This window comes from Vanellus vanellus (genome assembly GCF_965231255.1).
Source record: "Vanellus vanellus genome assembly, chromosome: 6".
Lineage (NCBI taxonomy): Eukaryota > Metazoa > Chordata > Aves > Charadriiformes > Charadriidae > Vanellus > Vanellus vanellus.
The window spans coordinates 52,266,562-52,284,074 of record NC_138911.1 but is presented as its reverse complement, the minus strand read 5'-3'; the positions used below and the strand labels follow the sequence as shown (position 1 = coordinate 52,284,074).

Genomic DNA, 17,513 nt, shown 5'->3' with positions numbered 1-17,513 from the left:
GGTTCTGATCTATGTCAACAACAACAGACTATTTTTTTGTGTGTTATTGAATAACTGGAGAGTTTAACTTCAGATCTAAACACATACCAGTTAGTAGTATTGCAGAAAATTCAGTAACTGTTTAGTCAGCTATGCATTATTGACACAAACAGTTCTTCCAAACAAATTTCAAGCAGAAATTTTGATTCCATTTCAACTGGGTGCATAGATCTAACACAGTAAGGAAATATTTTGACACTTTATTCATTGAATAAATGGATTATTTCCCTGGGTGAACTGCTAAAAAAGTTCTGAAACCTTTATCTATTTCTAAAAGTTTAAACAATATGTACCCAAAAACTTGATCTTACCCATGCAGCGCAGTAACATATGAAGAACCACATTAAGAAAAATTTTGGATAGGATAAGAGGGAACCAGTATAATTAGGAAAACTTTTGGAGAATAAATGTTACAGACAATCATATGGACAATATAATTTGTCTCTTGAGGCCACAAAACACCTCAGCACTACGGCATTAAAATTCTAGAAAAAGTGTCCAAAATCCTATTGATATTTTCTTTTTCTGCAGTTTCACCAAATACCTTTCTTTCCTATTCACCCAAATGAATAAACAATCATCTCAGTAGTTTAAAAAGTGAAATGATGTTCAATTTAATCACTATTTTGTCAGGTATTTTCATCTTCTTCTGTTAATGGACAGTCTTCTGTAACTTATTGCTTACACTCAAGCCTCAGGAACTCTGAACTTTCTAGGCAGTTCAGCTACCTGACATGCAGTTTCAGCTACTGCTCAGGCTCCAGTACATTCTGTTAACATGAAATCATTACATACAGAGATCTTATCATGTTGACAGATGAGAGACCTAGTTTTAAGCATTAGAATGCTTTGCTTCTCAAAAAAAAAAAAAAAAAAAGGCAATCCGTATCTTGGCCTTTGCAAATTATCATCCCTGATTATCACCCCTGTAAGAAAGGATTTCTCTCTCTTAAACAACTTTTAATGCTTCACTTCTGTACTCAGATGTGATGTACTACCTGGATCCTTAGTTTAGCAGGATACTGACAGAAATAACTGAATGATACTTAATAAAAAACTGAAAACGGAACATATGAATTACTCACATTTTTTACGTCATTTTCATGGTGAAAAATATATTCGAACAATGCCTGTCAGAAGAATATTTAAAACCTTGTCATATTTGAAGATAAAAACTTATAATATTATTTAAGAGGAATACAGAATCTTGATTGTGTTAGGCAGAAATTAATTCTTTGTGAAAGCAATCACATTCACACATCACAATTGCTGACATTTACATTTAAATAAGACTTGAATACACAAAAGCTATAGATGTGCTACATTGTCATTAGAGGAAGGCATTTTTATTCCTAATTTGTTGCAAGAGATTAGTAGAATTGTCTCTTATCTTTGGTCCTCAAAGTCACTTTAAAACAAAAAAAAAGAGGCAGCTATAATTTGAAAGTGAATATAGATTTGAAAACCTGGTACCATTTTCATGACTTTTTAACCTTAAAATCTACAACTGATCTAACAAAGACTTTTTGCAATGTCTAGTTAGGTGCTTATGCAGTGCAAAAGCTATTTAAATTAAACACAGGTTTATTAAGGATGTAAACTGAGCAAATTTTGCCTTAGAGAAAAACAAATTTTAAACCCTACAGAATTTTGTGATCTGTAAAGCAAAACCTTTTTTATTGGTAAATGATAAATGCTAAAAATGTTGTGTTTCTGAAACTCTAACACACCGTCATCACACCAAAGCCTAAAGAGCATGCATCAGCTGTGCTGTGGTAGCTGCTCTCAAGACCACAACAACTGCATGGCAATATAACTGCATCTTTATTTACTCCTGTATAAAGCTAAGCAAGTCATACTACCTTGTAGCTGTTCTGCACTAGAATATGGAAGAGTATATAACAGACAATGGGAGTGACATTTTAAGTGAATAAAATTATGCTGAAAGATACCAGATAACTAAATGGAGACTATAAGCCTCTATTCCCAGAAACATAGTATGGGTGCTAGTTACACAAAGTTCAATTAAGTTGAACCTTGATCTTTTTCTGCATCCAAATCCCAGGTCTTAATTGCCAGAACGTTTTTCTAAATTCTTATTATTCATTATAAAAAAGTAAAAGAAAATATTTCCCCATGAGGAAAGAAATCAAGAACCAGACAGCAGTCTTCTTAAGGGCTTCCATGACTCTTCTGCCAGCTCTTCTTAGCAAAATGCTTAAAAGATTTATCTTAAGGAAACTAGAGAATTACTAATGAATTGTCATGTCTGTTGAGGAAAGTAAACCACAACCTACTTTTCTACTACTTTTGGTCAGAGAAGACTCTGAACAGATGATTAGAAAACATTAAAGAATTCTAAATAAAAACACATTTATAGAGAGGTTAGAACAGGTAGATGACAAAAGAATAGAAAATAAAGAAGCAGCATAACATTTCTTCCTCTAGTTCAATAATCGGGAAGCATTCAGTAAAAGCGAGTAAATCTAAAGTGATAAAAAACCCGTTTTCTTGCATGGCTGGCACGAGGAATTTACTGCTGTTATCTATAGTCCCTGACCTTCAAAAGGATTTAAATGACTGAACATTCACTTGGATAAAAATATCTAGAGTTATCTTAATAACTCTATTAAAAATCCAAAAGCTAAAAAAGATAAAACTTCCTGATTCATGTAATAAACCAGTTGCTAGATGAGATTTACCAGAGGCTCTCTCTGGCGACAGGTGATACCTCATATGTCTACTATGCAGTTTCCTGCAATAGTGCTTAACACGGCTGGTGGTAGCCAGAGAGGAGCCACGTTCCTCTATACTTCAAAACATCAGAAGACCGAGTTGTACAATGAAAAGATAGATAATCTAACTTAAAAAGACATGCGATGAGTATACTTTGCAAACACATAAGGAAGAAGTACGTAGGAGGAGAATATACCAACACAGGCTAATTATGTGAATTTAATAGTTGTAGGTTTTATCATCTTTTTGCACTTGGGATAAGTGAGAGCTCAAAGAGTTTTAAAACTTTAATCAATGATTCTTAACACAGAGTGCAATCTGCAGTCTCACCTCCTGTTTTGTTTGGCTTTAGCCTTAATGATGTCTTGTTTAAAAAAAAGTTATAACTCTGTGTAGCTTCAAATTTAAACTTCAATCTTACATTCTGTGTGAAATATTAATGTCATAATGTATTAGCTTCATAATACTGACAAGTACACTTGCTGCCTATGGATGTTTCTATCACTGCTGCTTTACATTTTTTGGCTTAAGCCTCTTTTCATATGAAGGAATTGAAGGAAGACAGAGCTACCCCATTGTCCCAGAAAATGCTAATTAAAGAAAAAAAAAGGTTAAAAATATATACATTTCTCATTCCTGAGAGCTGTTGCAGAGAATAAATATTTCATCTGAAAGCTAACCGAACACTATTAAAAGCTAGCTGTCTTCAAGGAGAAGAACTAAGCCTAGTTTCTTATGGGTGTGTTTTGATTTTCTTAATCCTTCTCGGGTTTCTTAACATTCTCCCTATTTTACAGACTGTGATGGATTTAGAATAATGTGTGTGCTGGCTGATTGCTGGCAAGGACATAATTGGACAAAAGGCTTGCAGTTTTTTCAGAACTGATAAAGAATTGACACGTAACTGCCCTCAGATGATAGTTTGGAATTCTTTCATTATCTTGCCAGACCAGAATTTACTATATTTGATATTTGTTCTTCTTCCTAGTTTGGTTAAGGGGCGAAGGGACAGAGATGTAAGGAGAGGGTGAAGAACGTAGTGCAGTCACCCAGAATTTACTTCCTTTGAAAATCACACTGAAAAACCAATGCCCTACATCAACCTAGATCAGATTTTAAAAAGCAAAGGAATTTGCTAATTGTTTATGAAAAATTATAAACTAGAGTTTTGGACTGGAGGAGCTAACTTCTACCAGCAGATTATTAGGTACTGCTAGTCTTCTAACAGTGTTCACCACATTTCTCAAAATAGACCAAATCTGTACTGGTTCTTTCAACTCTAGCTTGTAGCCAAACACAGTTCCTGAGAGTGTGTCTCCTGTTGTTTGATGCTTTGTGCAAAATGAGTTGTTGGTCTTAGCCCAACAGTTGTTTTTTTCTCAACAAAGTATGCACAGAAAACATCTTCATCTATACAACTACCTGGTTGTGTTGGGTCTGTTGGACTGAAAGGTCACAGAGTGACAAATCATTACACAACTTTAAGGTCCCTTCCACTCAGAGCCAAAACCTGTAAGCTGGGAAGACAACATGAATAAAGCTGTTCTATTGGCAGTCTCAATTTCAATGGCTGTCAATCATAAGATCTTAATTTAAAATGAAGAATTCTGAACAAAAAGATGAAATCTTTTTATATAAAAAGTGTTAACTCACGCCATAAAATCAAAGGGAAAAATTTGAACCAGGCCAGGATTCCCATCTATTTGTACACAGAACCACATTTCTGGACACTAAGGAGGGTTCTGCTGTTTTTTTCTGCCTGACGTTTTTGTTTGGGTGCCCTTCATCACTCCTATATGCACAGTTCAAAGTTATTTACCAATAGAATATTTTATTCTATATAAGTGTTTTTCATAGGTTATACTTTCAATATAACCTCTTGAGACATATTTTCAATTTCAAGTCTGGTAACCACTGTCAAAAGGTAAGTAACCCACTATTTTTCTGAACTTTACATATACAACACGGTTCATCATTGTTTTTACCCCCAATCCCATGTACAGTTACATTAGAATGATGCCAGAAAATAAGAAAAAGATATCACAACATTAACCAAAATAGTTACATACCTTTGCCAGTTTGGGTTTTTGAGCATATTTTGCTAAATTCAGTCGAGACAGATTTATGAAAGGGCCATCTGGATTTGTTAGCATTGAAGCCTGAAGGGGAAAAAGAAGTTTTTAAGTGGGAAGATCCCCTACACTTTTCCTGAAAATTTTCAAAATACTAGTAGTATACAAAAAACCCACAACCAAACAAAGCATTTGTAGATGCATTGCTCTACTGTGCAGTACAGACTCTTCTTACTGAATTTCAGCTTTTCTGAAAGTCAAGAATTTGCCCTACTCCCATACAGTGCCTGAAAGAGGTTCTTTGAACTACCTTCTGCAATTACCTTTTTCTTCCCTCTCTCCAGTACTTCCATAGTGTGCCTAAGCATGTAGCTTAGACTAACGGTTATATGGACTGAAGGTAGTTGGGATACAGAACAAAAAAATCTTCAAGAAAGAATTAGGAACATCAGTTTATACCTGCAATAGTGAGGACAGTGAAAAGATATCACGTTTTGCCATTAATGTGATGTTAATCTGTATTACATATTTGTGCCAGCTGCAGCTTATTAATTTTGCCTATAGAACCAGATAAAACTAGTATAGTTTATCTTCCCTATCTTCTGAAGTAATAGACACTGAGAGATTAGTAATTGTTTTGTAGTAAACTGAAAACCCCAGAGAAGGTCTCAACGTACTTATGGTGAAATCATGTGATAGTCTTTTCATGGCCTTCAGTGAATAAAAATGAGTCTCATAGAACTTCTGAATTTGGAATTCAGGTGAATTTTTGTGAATTTGTGAATTCATGTACATTTTTTATATAAACAGAGTAGCAAACGAACAAGTAACATTTTCAAACTCTACTTTGAAAAAAATTTGAACAAAAAATTAAAAATACTCAACTCCTTCAAAATTGAGTTTAGATGCAGCTTTTAAGTCAACTGCAATGTCACTGTACCAGATACTATGACCATGCAAGCCATCGTTGTAAGAACAGAGTCAAACTTACCGTTCCTAGCCGGACATATCCCCCAGAAGCACTAGTAATTGGACGAGCTGTGAGAGCTGTACGAGGTGTTTTTATAGCCTGTTCCATAGTACTTGGCCGTCCACTTTGCGTGCTGGGTCTCACAAATCCTGTAATAGGTCTTCCTGATTGAGTTACTGGCCTGAAGATGTTAAGCACATTATCCTTATCATGAGTGGTATTTATTGATAGAGAATTTAAACACTTATATCTGAAGCATTTAATTTTCAGAAGTTAAATTTAGGATTTTCTCATCTGTAACTAGTCACATTTGAAAAAAAAAAAACAACAATCACATACCTAACAGCTGGGCTGGGGCCTCCACCTTGGCTGGTTCCAGGGAGTTTCAAAGATGTTCCTGGTCCTATAAAGTAAGAGCATTTCTCACTTCACATTGAGATACTACACCCTTGTCCAGGGGATTTTAAAGAATTATTGTCTCTTACAATAAATTGGAAATTTCTTTGTTCAAACTGAGGGGGCGTAGCACTAGACAAAGACAACAAAACCCCCAAATATTGCACTGTACTACTGATAAATTGTCAGATTATTGCAAGAAGCCTGCCACAACAAATGTAGTTTTCTCACTTTTACCCTTCCCATTCTCTCCCCCATCCCACTTGGGGGGGAGTGAGCAAGCGGCTGTGTGGGGCTTAGCTGTCTACTGGAGTTAGTTAAACCACAACAATTCTCACAAGCAAAAGATAGCATTGAAGTAAGAAAGGTTACTGGAACAACGAGATCACGCTAATTTGAAATGGTCTATTTTTTATCTGTGACTAAAATAGCACCCAGACTTGAGTAAGTTAACCAAAACTTTCAGCTACAGGGCAGATGGAGAATGGTATCTCATGTCATTAGACCCATGTTGGACCCCCACCCACAATTTAGGGCACAGTAAAGTTCAAACTCATCCATATCCAAAGGTCATTGATGAAAATACCAAATTGGCTTGAGCCCAGGTGAACAGCTGAAGGGTCCCCCTTTTCACATATTTCTGTTTTGACAGTGGATCATTAAGAATTAGTAGTTCCTGCATGTGGATTTTCCATCACCTTCACTGACATTTGATTATAATCGTTTTTTCTAACCTCCTAAGTGAATGTCTAAGAAATAATTTAAAAACTTGGTTAAAAGCAAGATGACATCTATACCTTCTGATCTGTTCACTGCTTGTTCCCATGTACACAAAGACATAAGATTTAAGTTGACACAGCTAGTTCTTGACAAATCCCTGTTATTTATCTACTTACTTTCTAGATACTTATGAACTGCTTTTATTCCAAACGTTTACAAGAACTGAAGTTAAACTGATAGGTAGATAGCTTCCTTCCTTCTTTTTCTCCCCTAGATAAACCTCAAGTTTGCCCTTTTTCAGTCCTCTCTCTCTTCTGCCCTCAAGCTGTAATTACCTCTGAGATGTTACCAGTCCATTGTTTAAGCAAGTTTAGTAGACTTGTCCAAATCGATAACTTCTAACTCAATATAAATACCTTCTAGCTTTTTTAATCCATGCAGATACCAAGCAACTCTGACTCCAATATTACAGTAGCCACCTGGCTACAGTTGTATTTAAAGTTAAATAATACAAAAAAAGGTATTAAACATGATCTCCTTAGTAAAACCAACTAAATATGTAAGCGATGTTAAAATAAGGACCAAAACTCAGGATTCCCTCTCTTCTGGTTGGCCACATTCAGGACTTCTGTTGCTTACTTGCTCTTTATAGTTCTGTGAATCTCGGACAGTCCTCCCAGCAGACTTTCTAACATGATAACTAGGGCACTCTTCTGAGAAATGAAGAAAGCGGCCTTCAAGTTTTCAGGCTAACAGACAATGAACTAGTCTTCCACTTTCTGAGCCTTTTTTTAACTATTGCAGTAATATAAAAAGGTAGGGCACTAAATTCCCCTTTCCAGACATGTTTTTTTATAACTATGGCTGTTTTGTGCTTTTGGTGTACTGGGAGAATGCTTACAGGATTTAGTTCCTTGATCTCACCCCAGGCAAGTCAGCCCTAACTTTGAGAATCCCAACTGAACTAGCAATGAATAGGGATCAAGAGCCCACAGCAGTGCATGTGGCCACTAACAGCAACAGAATTTAAGAGCGTAATTTCAGCAGTTAGTGAAGCCTGCAGATGACTCCTTTAACGCCCCAGTTAATGAAATAGCTGTGATTATCCATAAGGCCAATTAGTATAAGTTTCTGAAAAATATGTTGTCAAGGTAATACTTTTAAACAAGATTACAACCTTAGCTGACAAATCTGATGATGTTAAGAGTTTGAAGGTAACATAGTGAGAATTTTCTGTAAAATTATGCTATAGGACATTTTTATTAATAAACAAGACTGATGCAAAATTAACACAGCAAAATTACAAGAATTTAAAAACTGGTGGAAGACAGGTTTCATTATCTATGTGTGAAGAGGAACCACAGAAAAGCCCTTGTTTCCAGTGGACCCTATACAATTTAGCAATTATTTAATAATGCAAGACTGAAAGCAAAATCATTATTAAGACAGTCCAATATGGAAACTAAGATAAGGACAGATGCAAAATTGAAATGGACATGTAGCTGATGCAAAAGGATTTGAACTGCTTAGTAAGTGAAGTAAAGACAATACCAGTTGTAATACATGGGGTATGACTACACATTTTTAAGTTTGTAAGCTATAATTATAGTGGGAGAGGATATCATGGAAGATTTGCCACAGTAAAAGACCCTGAGTCAAGACCAACTATGGTTAACACACTTTAACAGCAAAAGAAAAAGCCCACAGTCAGCAAGCACCCATTTTTATTAACTCGTGTAAATGGGGAAGTGATCACAGAATCACAGAACGGTTGAGATTGGAACAGACCTCTGGAGATCAGCTGGTCCAACAAGGCTCAAGCAGGTTCACCTAAAGCCAGTTGCCCAGGCCCCCGTCTAGACGGTTTTTGAATATCTCTAAGGAGGGAGACTCCACAACCTCCCTGTGTAACCTGTGCCAGTGCTCAGTCACCCTTAAAGTAAAAAAAGTGTTTCCTGATGTTCAGACAGAGCCTCCTGTGTTTCAGTTTGCACCCACCGCCTCTGGCCCTGTCACTGGCTCTGTCCTCTTTGCATCCTCCCTAGTGATATCTGTGCTTACCTTTTATATAAAAGTGTAACAGAAAAACACTTTAGATGTATAAAGAAAGTAAAATCAAGCTGTAGAAGAAAAATGTATTTTCTATGTGTCAGTGGACTGTTGTCTGGTTTGGTGACTACAACTGAAAAAGCATGCAAATTGGAGAGGGTTAAGAAGAGTTTCCAGACTCAACTCAAAAATTAAAAGGTGTACCTCCGAATGACAAGATTGTTTACCTTATCAAAGAAAAGATCACTGGATGACTTAATGACATTTTAAACTATTTACTTTGGAAATATACTTTTGAAAATAAAAGACTTCATATCAGGCATAAAATGTACACAAAGAAGCAATAGCTGGAGCTATAGTTGATAATTCCCACTGAAGATATGGCATACACTGATAAAAGCTAGCAAATGTAATAATTTACTGAAGACTGCAGGGGGTTCTTTCTCTCTGGAAAGTTCTTACACTTTCTGAAAAACTATATACTAGCTCAGGCACATCTAGTGGATTTGAAGCACGAATAGCAGTCTTATCTCAATGATTCAGGAGTGCAGGCTGCACTATCATAATGATTTTCTTTGGCTTTGAAATCTGTGACACACTATCCAGAAAGTCACCTTTTTCAGTTTAAAAATACTATGAATGTATTTTTCCAGAATGCCTTATTTCTCAATAATATTATTTCTCAATAATATCCATCAAGTGATTTTTCTTAGCAGACAGTCTCTACTGCAGGTGGTGTAAAATCAAAGTCTCAATTATATTAAGACAGATACATGTAATTAGATTATCATAATATATAAACACAACTTGAGTACTGCTTGACTGTTTATATGTGACCAAAAACGTAATGACAATTTTAAAAAAATGTAATCAGATAGATAAGCAATTGCCTACTTCTATCCAGATGAGAAAAGCTTTTAATGCCTCAAATATTAATTCTGGCGTATGTCCAGTTCTTCCCTCGAATTCCTTGACACAGTAGGTTGTTGAGAGCCACATCTAATAAGATGCATAAAAATTCCCATGTGGATTGTACTAAAGAAACAGAGAAAAATAGAAACAATGCCAAAAAATAGTGGAAGACTACTAATTACTGCCCACTTAGAAGGGAACTGACGAAGCTGAAAAGAGCTGCATACAAGAAAAAATGACAGGGCTGAAAAACTGCCCTGGGAAGGAAGAGAGGAAAAAGTAGAGAAAAGCAGAAGAGAGAAAATCAGTTCAGAAAATGTTTCTGGGAAATGATACAAAAACCTGATGTCAGATCTGGCTGGACTGTTGCCTACAGTATAGGCATATGGATGAGATTCACAGTACATCAAGGGCATATATTTTTCTCTAGTTTCCCACAGTGCCTAAAGAAGCCAGAAAGGAGTAAAAGAAATCAATGCGCTGATGGAAAAAAGCTAGTGAGTACAAAGTGACAAAACACTATTTGTCTGAATCCCCGTCTGACAGGCCTAAGCACTACATCAAGATCATGTGGTGTATCTCCACATCACCATGCAACCATAAAACAATCTAAAACTCTTCTTGTAGCAATAGCTAAAAGCCATATCAGGTCACCTCAGTATGTACTATTTTATGTTGGATGACAATCCTGACTAAAAGAGCTCTTGTTGCTTCAACGTATTTAAGTGAAAGTCATTCTTACGTGCGACTTGAGCAATGGCATTTTCATCTAGCATCATCTCTGCGATTCCTTCTTGATCCATATCGATTTCATCCACATACACCATTTCTGTCAAAGCTCGTGTTTTCAGGCTCCAGGCAGCCTGAATAAGGATAAAGTAAAAAGTAAAATATCTTCAAGACACCAAGTAAATAATCTAATCAGCAATTTTTCCATTTCACAGATTTAATAAGCTTGAATAAGGTATTAACTTAAACAGCTGGGTATATCCGTCAATTTCCTAACGGAGGTGGAAAGGGGACCAAGACTTTAGATAACTCTTTGGGAGTGGAACAGCTATAGCTGTTGACTTTGGAGGACAGAATTTCATGCCTCGTGAAATTTATGACTAATTTAGGTCACAGGCAACTCAGATCTTGTGCTTTTGAAAAAATCCCCAGCTACCAGTGCCATTCAAAACCCACTGCTAACAGACACCTTATTTAAATTGGGAGGGGAGAGGAAGGTAAGTAAACTACTGTAATGCTAAGTAATGCCCTTCCCAGGCATCTGTAGAGAAAGAAGGAAAATATTTTAACCAGCAGTTAATTACTATCCACAAGCAACAGTCTTCAGAAAGGCAGTCTAAAACTCCTTTGTTCAAAGCATCAGCTGTGAAAAATGCATAAATGTTAAGTTAAGCATCTCAGATTGTAAGATTATTGGAGTACTTGTTAGTGAAGCAAACTGACAAATTACTACATTAAACGTCTTGGAGGATTATATGAGCAGTGTGGAAAGGCAAGCATAATTCTAGCCTACATAACAAGCTTTGCGTAGACTGTAGAGATACTAAATCAGTGGGGAAAAGAAACACCAATGGCTGCCATACAGAATTAACAACAAAATAAGTGTAGAATCAACCACTTCGGTAACTTAATATGCCTGTATTGTACTCATAGAACTGGTATGATAAAGGGAGCCACAAGACCAATCCCTGATCTTCCTTCAGATCTTGAACAGATCATCATAAATTGTCCAGAGTAAAAATCACTGCCAAAACAATTAGATTTGTTTCTTTTCTGACATAGGGTATAAGAGTCTGGTGGAAAAGCATGTTTAATATTTGCTAAGGAGACATTTCAAAACAGAAACAGACCGATGATACCTTAACAGAACTAAACGTCAAACAAATGGAACCATTTGTTCTTTAAATAAGAGGTAGGAGAAGATCTGGACCTCAGGCTTACGGGACACTTCTCACTCACTGTCTCAGACCATCCCTTCCTCTACATTTCCCTCATATTTCTATGCAATTTTATAACTGTCTATCAAAAACAAAGAATATCTAAAAATGTTGAAATATTTATCTCTCGTTTTTAAAAGTGCTTTCTTCCAAGCAGAAGTAAAGGAAGGATTTAGCCATCCAGTTCAACCACAATTAGAAACCTTTGTTCAAGTAGGAAGAGAAAGGAACAGGGCAGGATGATTTGAATCTAGGCCAGACAGACATAATCCAGATCTGCTTTATTATCTTTTAGTTTCTTCTTATGTAGTAGGGTGACAACCTTTAGTTAGCATTGAGATTTGCAGTTAGATGTTCAACACCCTTGACTTCTACGGAAGGATTTAGTTTGATGAATTTTTAACACCTTGATGGTACGCTGCTTTTTTCAAAGATATATATGTCTGAAGTCAGCATAACCACGTCTATATTGGGAATAAGCTGAAATTAGAACTCTCAGTATAGCCAAACACAGGCTAATTTCCTAGTAGAGATAAGAAAAGCTGCCATAGTAATGATATTTTCCTGAGATTGAAAGTAGCAACTTCTCTACACTGATTGCTAAAACTGACGCCAGTTCTTAACATAGACATAAGTATATCATTGTGATTTTTCCAATAACAAACATGAAATAATGTGGGTTTAAAAGCAACATGTATCTTTGTCATTATTGCACAAATATCTGTCATAAAAAATAGATTCCTTAGGCTGCTCTTCCAGTCTTAAGCTTCTAGTCTGAGGCTTCACAGTCAACAAAAAATTCAAATATCACATATTATCTCTTAATTAAACATCAGTCTGTAGATTAGAGTATTGCCTGCAGCAATGGTTGTTACAGGACTTCTGATCAAAACAGCAAGAGTGAGGAAAATATCAGATTTGTCACTTAAACTATGGAAAGATGACCTTTACCTTGGGAGACTAGAAGACAATTCAAAATTCCTAACTACTAGTTACAAGACCCATATGAAACAAAAGTACTATTTCTGTGCATGTACACAGTTATGCTGAATATGTGAAAAATCAAGGCATGGGAAAAGGAATTAGAAATGTATATTGGCATACAAATACAAAGGGAGATGTAAGAAAAAGTTATTTCAAAAGAATTAAATGAAATTTCTGACGCCCTTTTCATTCATAAAAAAGTTCTATTTATTCCATAAAAGTCACATAGGACTTTATTAGAACTACAGCATATGGCTACTGAGATGTACATGTCTCTGTTAAAGCAGACTCTCCCCAACAAATTTTGATTTTTTTGTTTCCATAAAGTACAGGTGTCATTTATCACATGAAATGTAAAACTCATGTAAGGTTTAAAGATTTTCTTAACAGCTCAGTAATTTCAACTTTTGCTTACTTTCTATAAAGAATTTGTACTAATAGTCCTGGTACTTCCCACAGCTACTTTATCCTTGTATGAAGTCTAGTTTCTGTGTTGAGGTTTTCAGTTACCTAGAAAAAATTTAACAATTCCATTCATAAGAAAGTACAGTTTTAGTAATTTATGGTAGTACAATGCACAGCTTTTTGCTCAGTGAAAACCTGTAAAGGTTTAATCTGAAACTAATGCACAAGAACTTCAGCTGAAAAAGTTCAATTAAAATGAGTAAGAGCAGCACAAAACTGGAAAAACCACGCTGCCAACAGGGAGAGGAAGGCTCACTTATAATCACAGAAAGCCATAAAAATAAATGTACACACTTCCGAGTAACCACGTGACAGTATTACTTATACCTCAACTTAGCACAAGTTTGTCTACTCAAACTGCTGCCACAGATCCCATTTATATTATCTGCCCTCTACTTGTGGGATCAATTATTTTGTTTTGCGACAAGCAACATGTCTGGCATTTAGGAAGATGACTTGCATTTTTATGAAAATGGCACTTAAACAGTAGGAACAAGAAAGGGACAGACAACCCACATATTCACAACATAGTTAAGAGATTTATCTGGCTTAACTCACTACCAGAACAGAACTTTACAATAACTAAGAGTAATTAAAGAGGGAAGGGTTATCTTAAGTACCGTAAGTACAGAAATGTGATACAGTATTTCTTAAGAAGTCTAAACTCCAGAACAGAAAGTGAAAAAGTGTTTTTTGCTTAGTTCCTGAGAACTGGTTTGTCACTGAATCAAGTATCTTCCTCTTGTTTCTGAAAAGTCCAAAAAACAAATTAAAAAAAAAGAGGATAAAATCTAAATTTAAATGTACTTTCCAAATCTGGTAATGCACATTTCTAAGAGGTTTCATTCTCCAACAATCCTTTCCATTATCATAAATTTTATTCCATACACAATGAAAACCTCAGAACGCAACAACTACCTCGTGAGGCTTGATCTTTAAAGTCAAGAAGATATCTGGCAGTATTTCACTGAAACCATTTTGTATGCAAACAACTTGTGTGACTTCATTGGCATGTAATTGGAGACTTGTAAAATATGTTATTGAGCTGTATTCAAAGATGCAACTGCACATTGCATTTAACCTCTTCTGACTGTGGGCTATAGCCAAAAGATGCCACCACCTGCACATTGTTATTATTCCCATTGGAGTGATCTAGTGCTAACACAGACAGAGTGAAAACTAATCAATTACTCTTGGTCTTCCATCACTTATGCAAAGCACCATCATGCAGCTTCAAGACGACCAGACTCTACACAAGGTAGGCAGTGAGAATGAGCTGTAGGAGCAGGAAGGATAACAGCCCACCATTAGATCGCATTAAATGAAACATGAAAGGGATCCCTAAAAGCATAAACATTGTTCTGCCTGTGAAATACACATTGGCTTTTTCCTAATCTCATCAGCAGGTGAAGGTCATTCAGTTGAAGATAGATTCAGTTTAGCTTTTAGAAGGCACTGAGCTACTGAACTGCTGAATAAACCTATAGGAAATATATGAGAGAAGTAAACTTCTATTAAATATAAAAGGTGCCTATTAAAAATACCCCTTATCAGATATAGTGCCGTACCAATGATGAAAAACAAATTTATGCCATTATGGATTTAACAACAAAACAAGTATTATTCAGTGTATCAGAAATTCTTCCTAACAATTGTATCTCATAATTGTATTTATGAAAAGAATTTTACCTGAAACACAGTGTATTCAGAATCAGGCTCCTGAAAAGAGAGGAAAAGATATTGAGGAATGGAAATGTCAAACAATAAAGAGAACAAAAAATGAAATTATACTCTGTCACAACCTCATTTTGCACAAACATTTTCTGACACATTTATCCAAATTTCCATTTTATTACATTATCTCAACTTACACACATTATAGGGCTAATCAGTGTTTTACACAATGAAAGCAGATTTGCAGTAAGTACATTTTTGTGACACAATTTGCTTTCTTGCCTCTGCCCAATCACGTTGGGCAAATCTTAGATTAACATTACAGAATTATTAAACTGAAAAGTGGTATATTAAAAAAAAAACATCAAAAAACACAACACAAAACTTGGAAGATATAAGCAAATCTCTCAAAAGTTAACCAGACTATTAGGCCATCAGCTTTAGAATATCTACATAATAAAGTCCATCTTTGTGCATTTTTATTAGCTGCTGATGGTGATCATATCGATATCACTGAAGTACACAAAAGAAAATTTCTGCACATATTGAAATTTTTTTTGTACTTTTATGATGGAAATGATGTATTTATTGCATTCCAGACAGTAATGCTGTAAATGGAATAAATGTCATGCTAATGGCTTATTGCACCACCCAATAAATAAAAAGAAAACCACCAGATGAAGTTTACTACAAGCCAAAAAGCAGGAACTTGCATCTGCTTGAAAACATGAGGTAAAAGCGAATAAATACTAACAACAGGAAATGTAGGTTTATCATCATTTATTGTATAATTATCAAGTTTATACAATATTTAAACTATCTTTCAGGGCTTCTGCTGCTCACATCCAGGGACTGGGGAGGAATCTTTCATCTCCAACATACTACATAGCTTTAGGGGGAAAGACAAGGAAGGTGGGAGATGGACGGTACCTTCTCTAAATCAGTATCAGTCATTTGCCGAGTCAGACCATTTCTGCTTCTAGAGGCAGTAGAAAATTTCTTACATATCTGGTCTTCTGTAAATCTATCACAGTTAAACCAGCTATATTAGACTGAATATAGAACCTTAGAATAATTCAGACTAGAAAGGAACTTCAGGAGGTCTCTTGTCCAAAGGCCTGCTCAAAGCAAGGTCAGTTGAAGTCACTCAGAGCTTTGTCCAGTTGGGTCTTGAAAACTTCCAAGGATGGAGATGGCACAGTGCCCCTGTGCAACCTGTTCTGCTGCCTGACTGTCCTTACAGGAAACACTGGACAGGTGTACTCTTCTGGGTAAAAAACTCGGTAAAAAACTGTCTGGATGGCTGTGCCCAGAGTGGTGGTGAAGGGAGTTAAATCCAGTTGGTGGCCAGTCACAAGTGGTGTCCCCCACGGCTCGGTGCTGGGGCCAGTTCTCTTTAATATCTTTATCAATGACCTAGATGAGGGGATCAAATGCACCCTCAGTAAGTTTGCAGATGACACTAAACTAGGCAGGCGTGTTGATATGCTTGAGGGTAGGATAGCTCTGCAGAGGGATCTGGACAGACTGGACCAAAGGGCTGAGGCCAATGGTATGAAGTTCAACAAGACCAAATGCCAGGTCCCGCACTTGGGTCACAACAACCCCATGCAGCGCTACAGGATTGGGGCGGAGTGGCTCGAAAGCTGCCCGGCAGAAAAGGACCTGGGGGTGTTGGTGGACAGCCAGCTTAATATGAACCAGCAGTGTGCCCAGGTAGCCAAGAAGGCCAACAGCATCCTGGCCTGCATCAGAAATGGTGTGGTGAGCAGGACTAGGGAAGTGGTCATCCCCCTGTACTCGGCACTGGTGAGGCCCCACCTCAAGTACTGTGTTCAGTTTTGGGCCCCTCACTACAAGAAGGACATTGAGGTGTTGGAGCGTGTCCAGAGAAGGGCTACAAAGCTGGTGAGGGGTCTGGAGGACAAATCTTATGAGGAACGACTGAGGGAACTGGGGTTGTTCAGCCTGGAGAAGAGGAGGCTGAGGGGAGACCTTATCACCCTCTACAACTACCTGAAAGGAAGTTGTAGAGAGGTGGGGGCTGACCTCTTCTCCCTGGTGACAAGTGATAGGACAAGAGGAAATGGGTTCAAGTTATGTCAGGGCAGGTTTAGATTGGATATTAGGAAACACTTTTTCACTGAAAGGGTTATTAAACATTGGAATAGGCTGCCCAGGGAGGTGGTGGATTCACCATCCCTGGAGGTTTTTAAAAAAAGGGTAGACGTGGTACTTAGGGACATGGATTAGAAGTGGTTTTGGTCAGGGTAGGTTAATGTTTGGACTTGATAATCTTAAAGGTCCTTTCCAACATCAGCAATTCTATGATTTTGTGATTCTATGAAATGTTTTTCCTTGTATCAAGCCAAAACCTCCTTCATTTCAATTTATGTTTGCTGTCTCTCACTCCATCCACCACTACAGGGGGCCTGTCTCCATCTTCTTGATAACCTCCTTGTACATATTCAAAGGCTGCTGTTAGATCACACCAATGTCTTCTCCAAGCTGAAGCACTGCCCAGCGTGCTGGTAGCTTCCTTTGCTGCCA

At 36.8% G+C, this 17,513-nt stretch overlaps 1 protein-coding gene across 3 annotated transcripts in view; it reads right to left on the bottom strand.

Annotated features, from left to right (window-relative positions):
* TTC8 (tetratricopeptide repeat domain 8) overlaps positions 1 to 17,513 on the bottom strand; it is a 45,627-nt gene that overhangs the window by 20,740 nt on the left and 7,374 nt on the right. For all 3 annotated transcript variants that reach the window (XM_082485434.1, XM_082485435.1, XM_082485436.1), the window contains exons 2-7: positions 14,979 to 15,008; positions 10,637 to 10,757; positions 6,157 to 6,220; positions 5,839 to 5,998; positions 4,845 to 4,934; positions 1,125 to 1,169 (exon numbers count right to left, since the gene is read on the bottom strand). In XM_082485434.1, the coding sequence (XP_082341560.1) occupies positions 1,125 to 1,169; positions 4,845 to 4,934; positions 5,839 to 5,998; positions 6,157 to 6,220; positions 10,637 to 10,757; positions 14,979 to 15,008 (510 nt within the window). The remainder of the gene's footprint in view (positions 1 to 1,124; positions 1,170 to 4,844; positions 4,935 to 5,838; positions 5,999 to 6,156; positions 6,221 to 10,636; positions 10,758 to 14,978; positions 15,009 to 17,513) is intronic.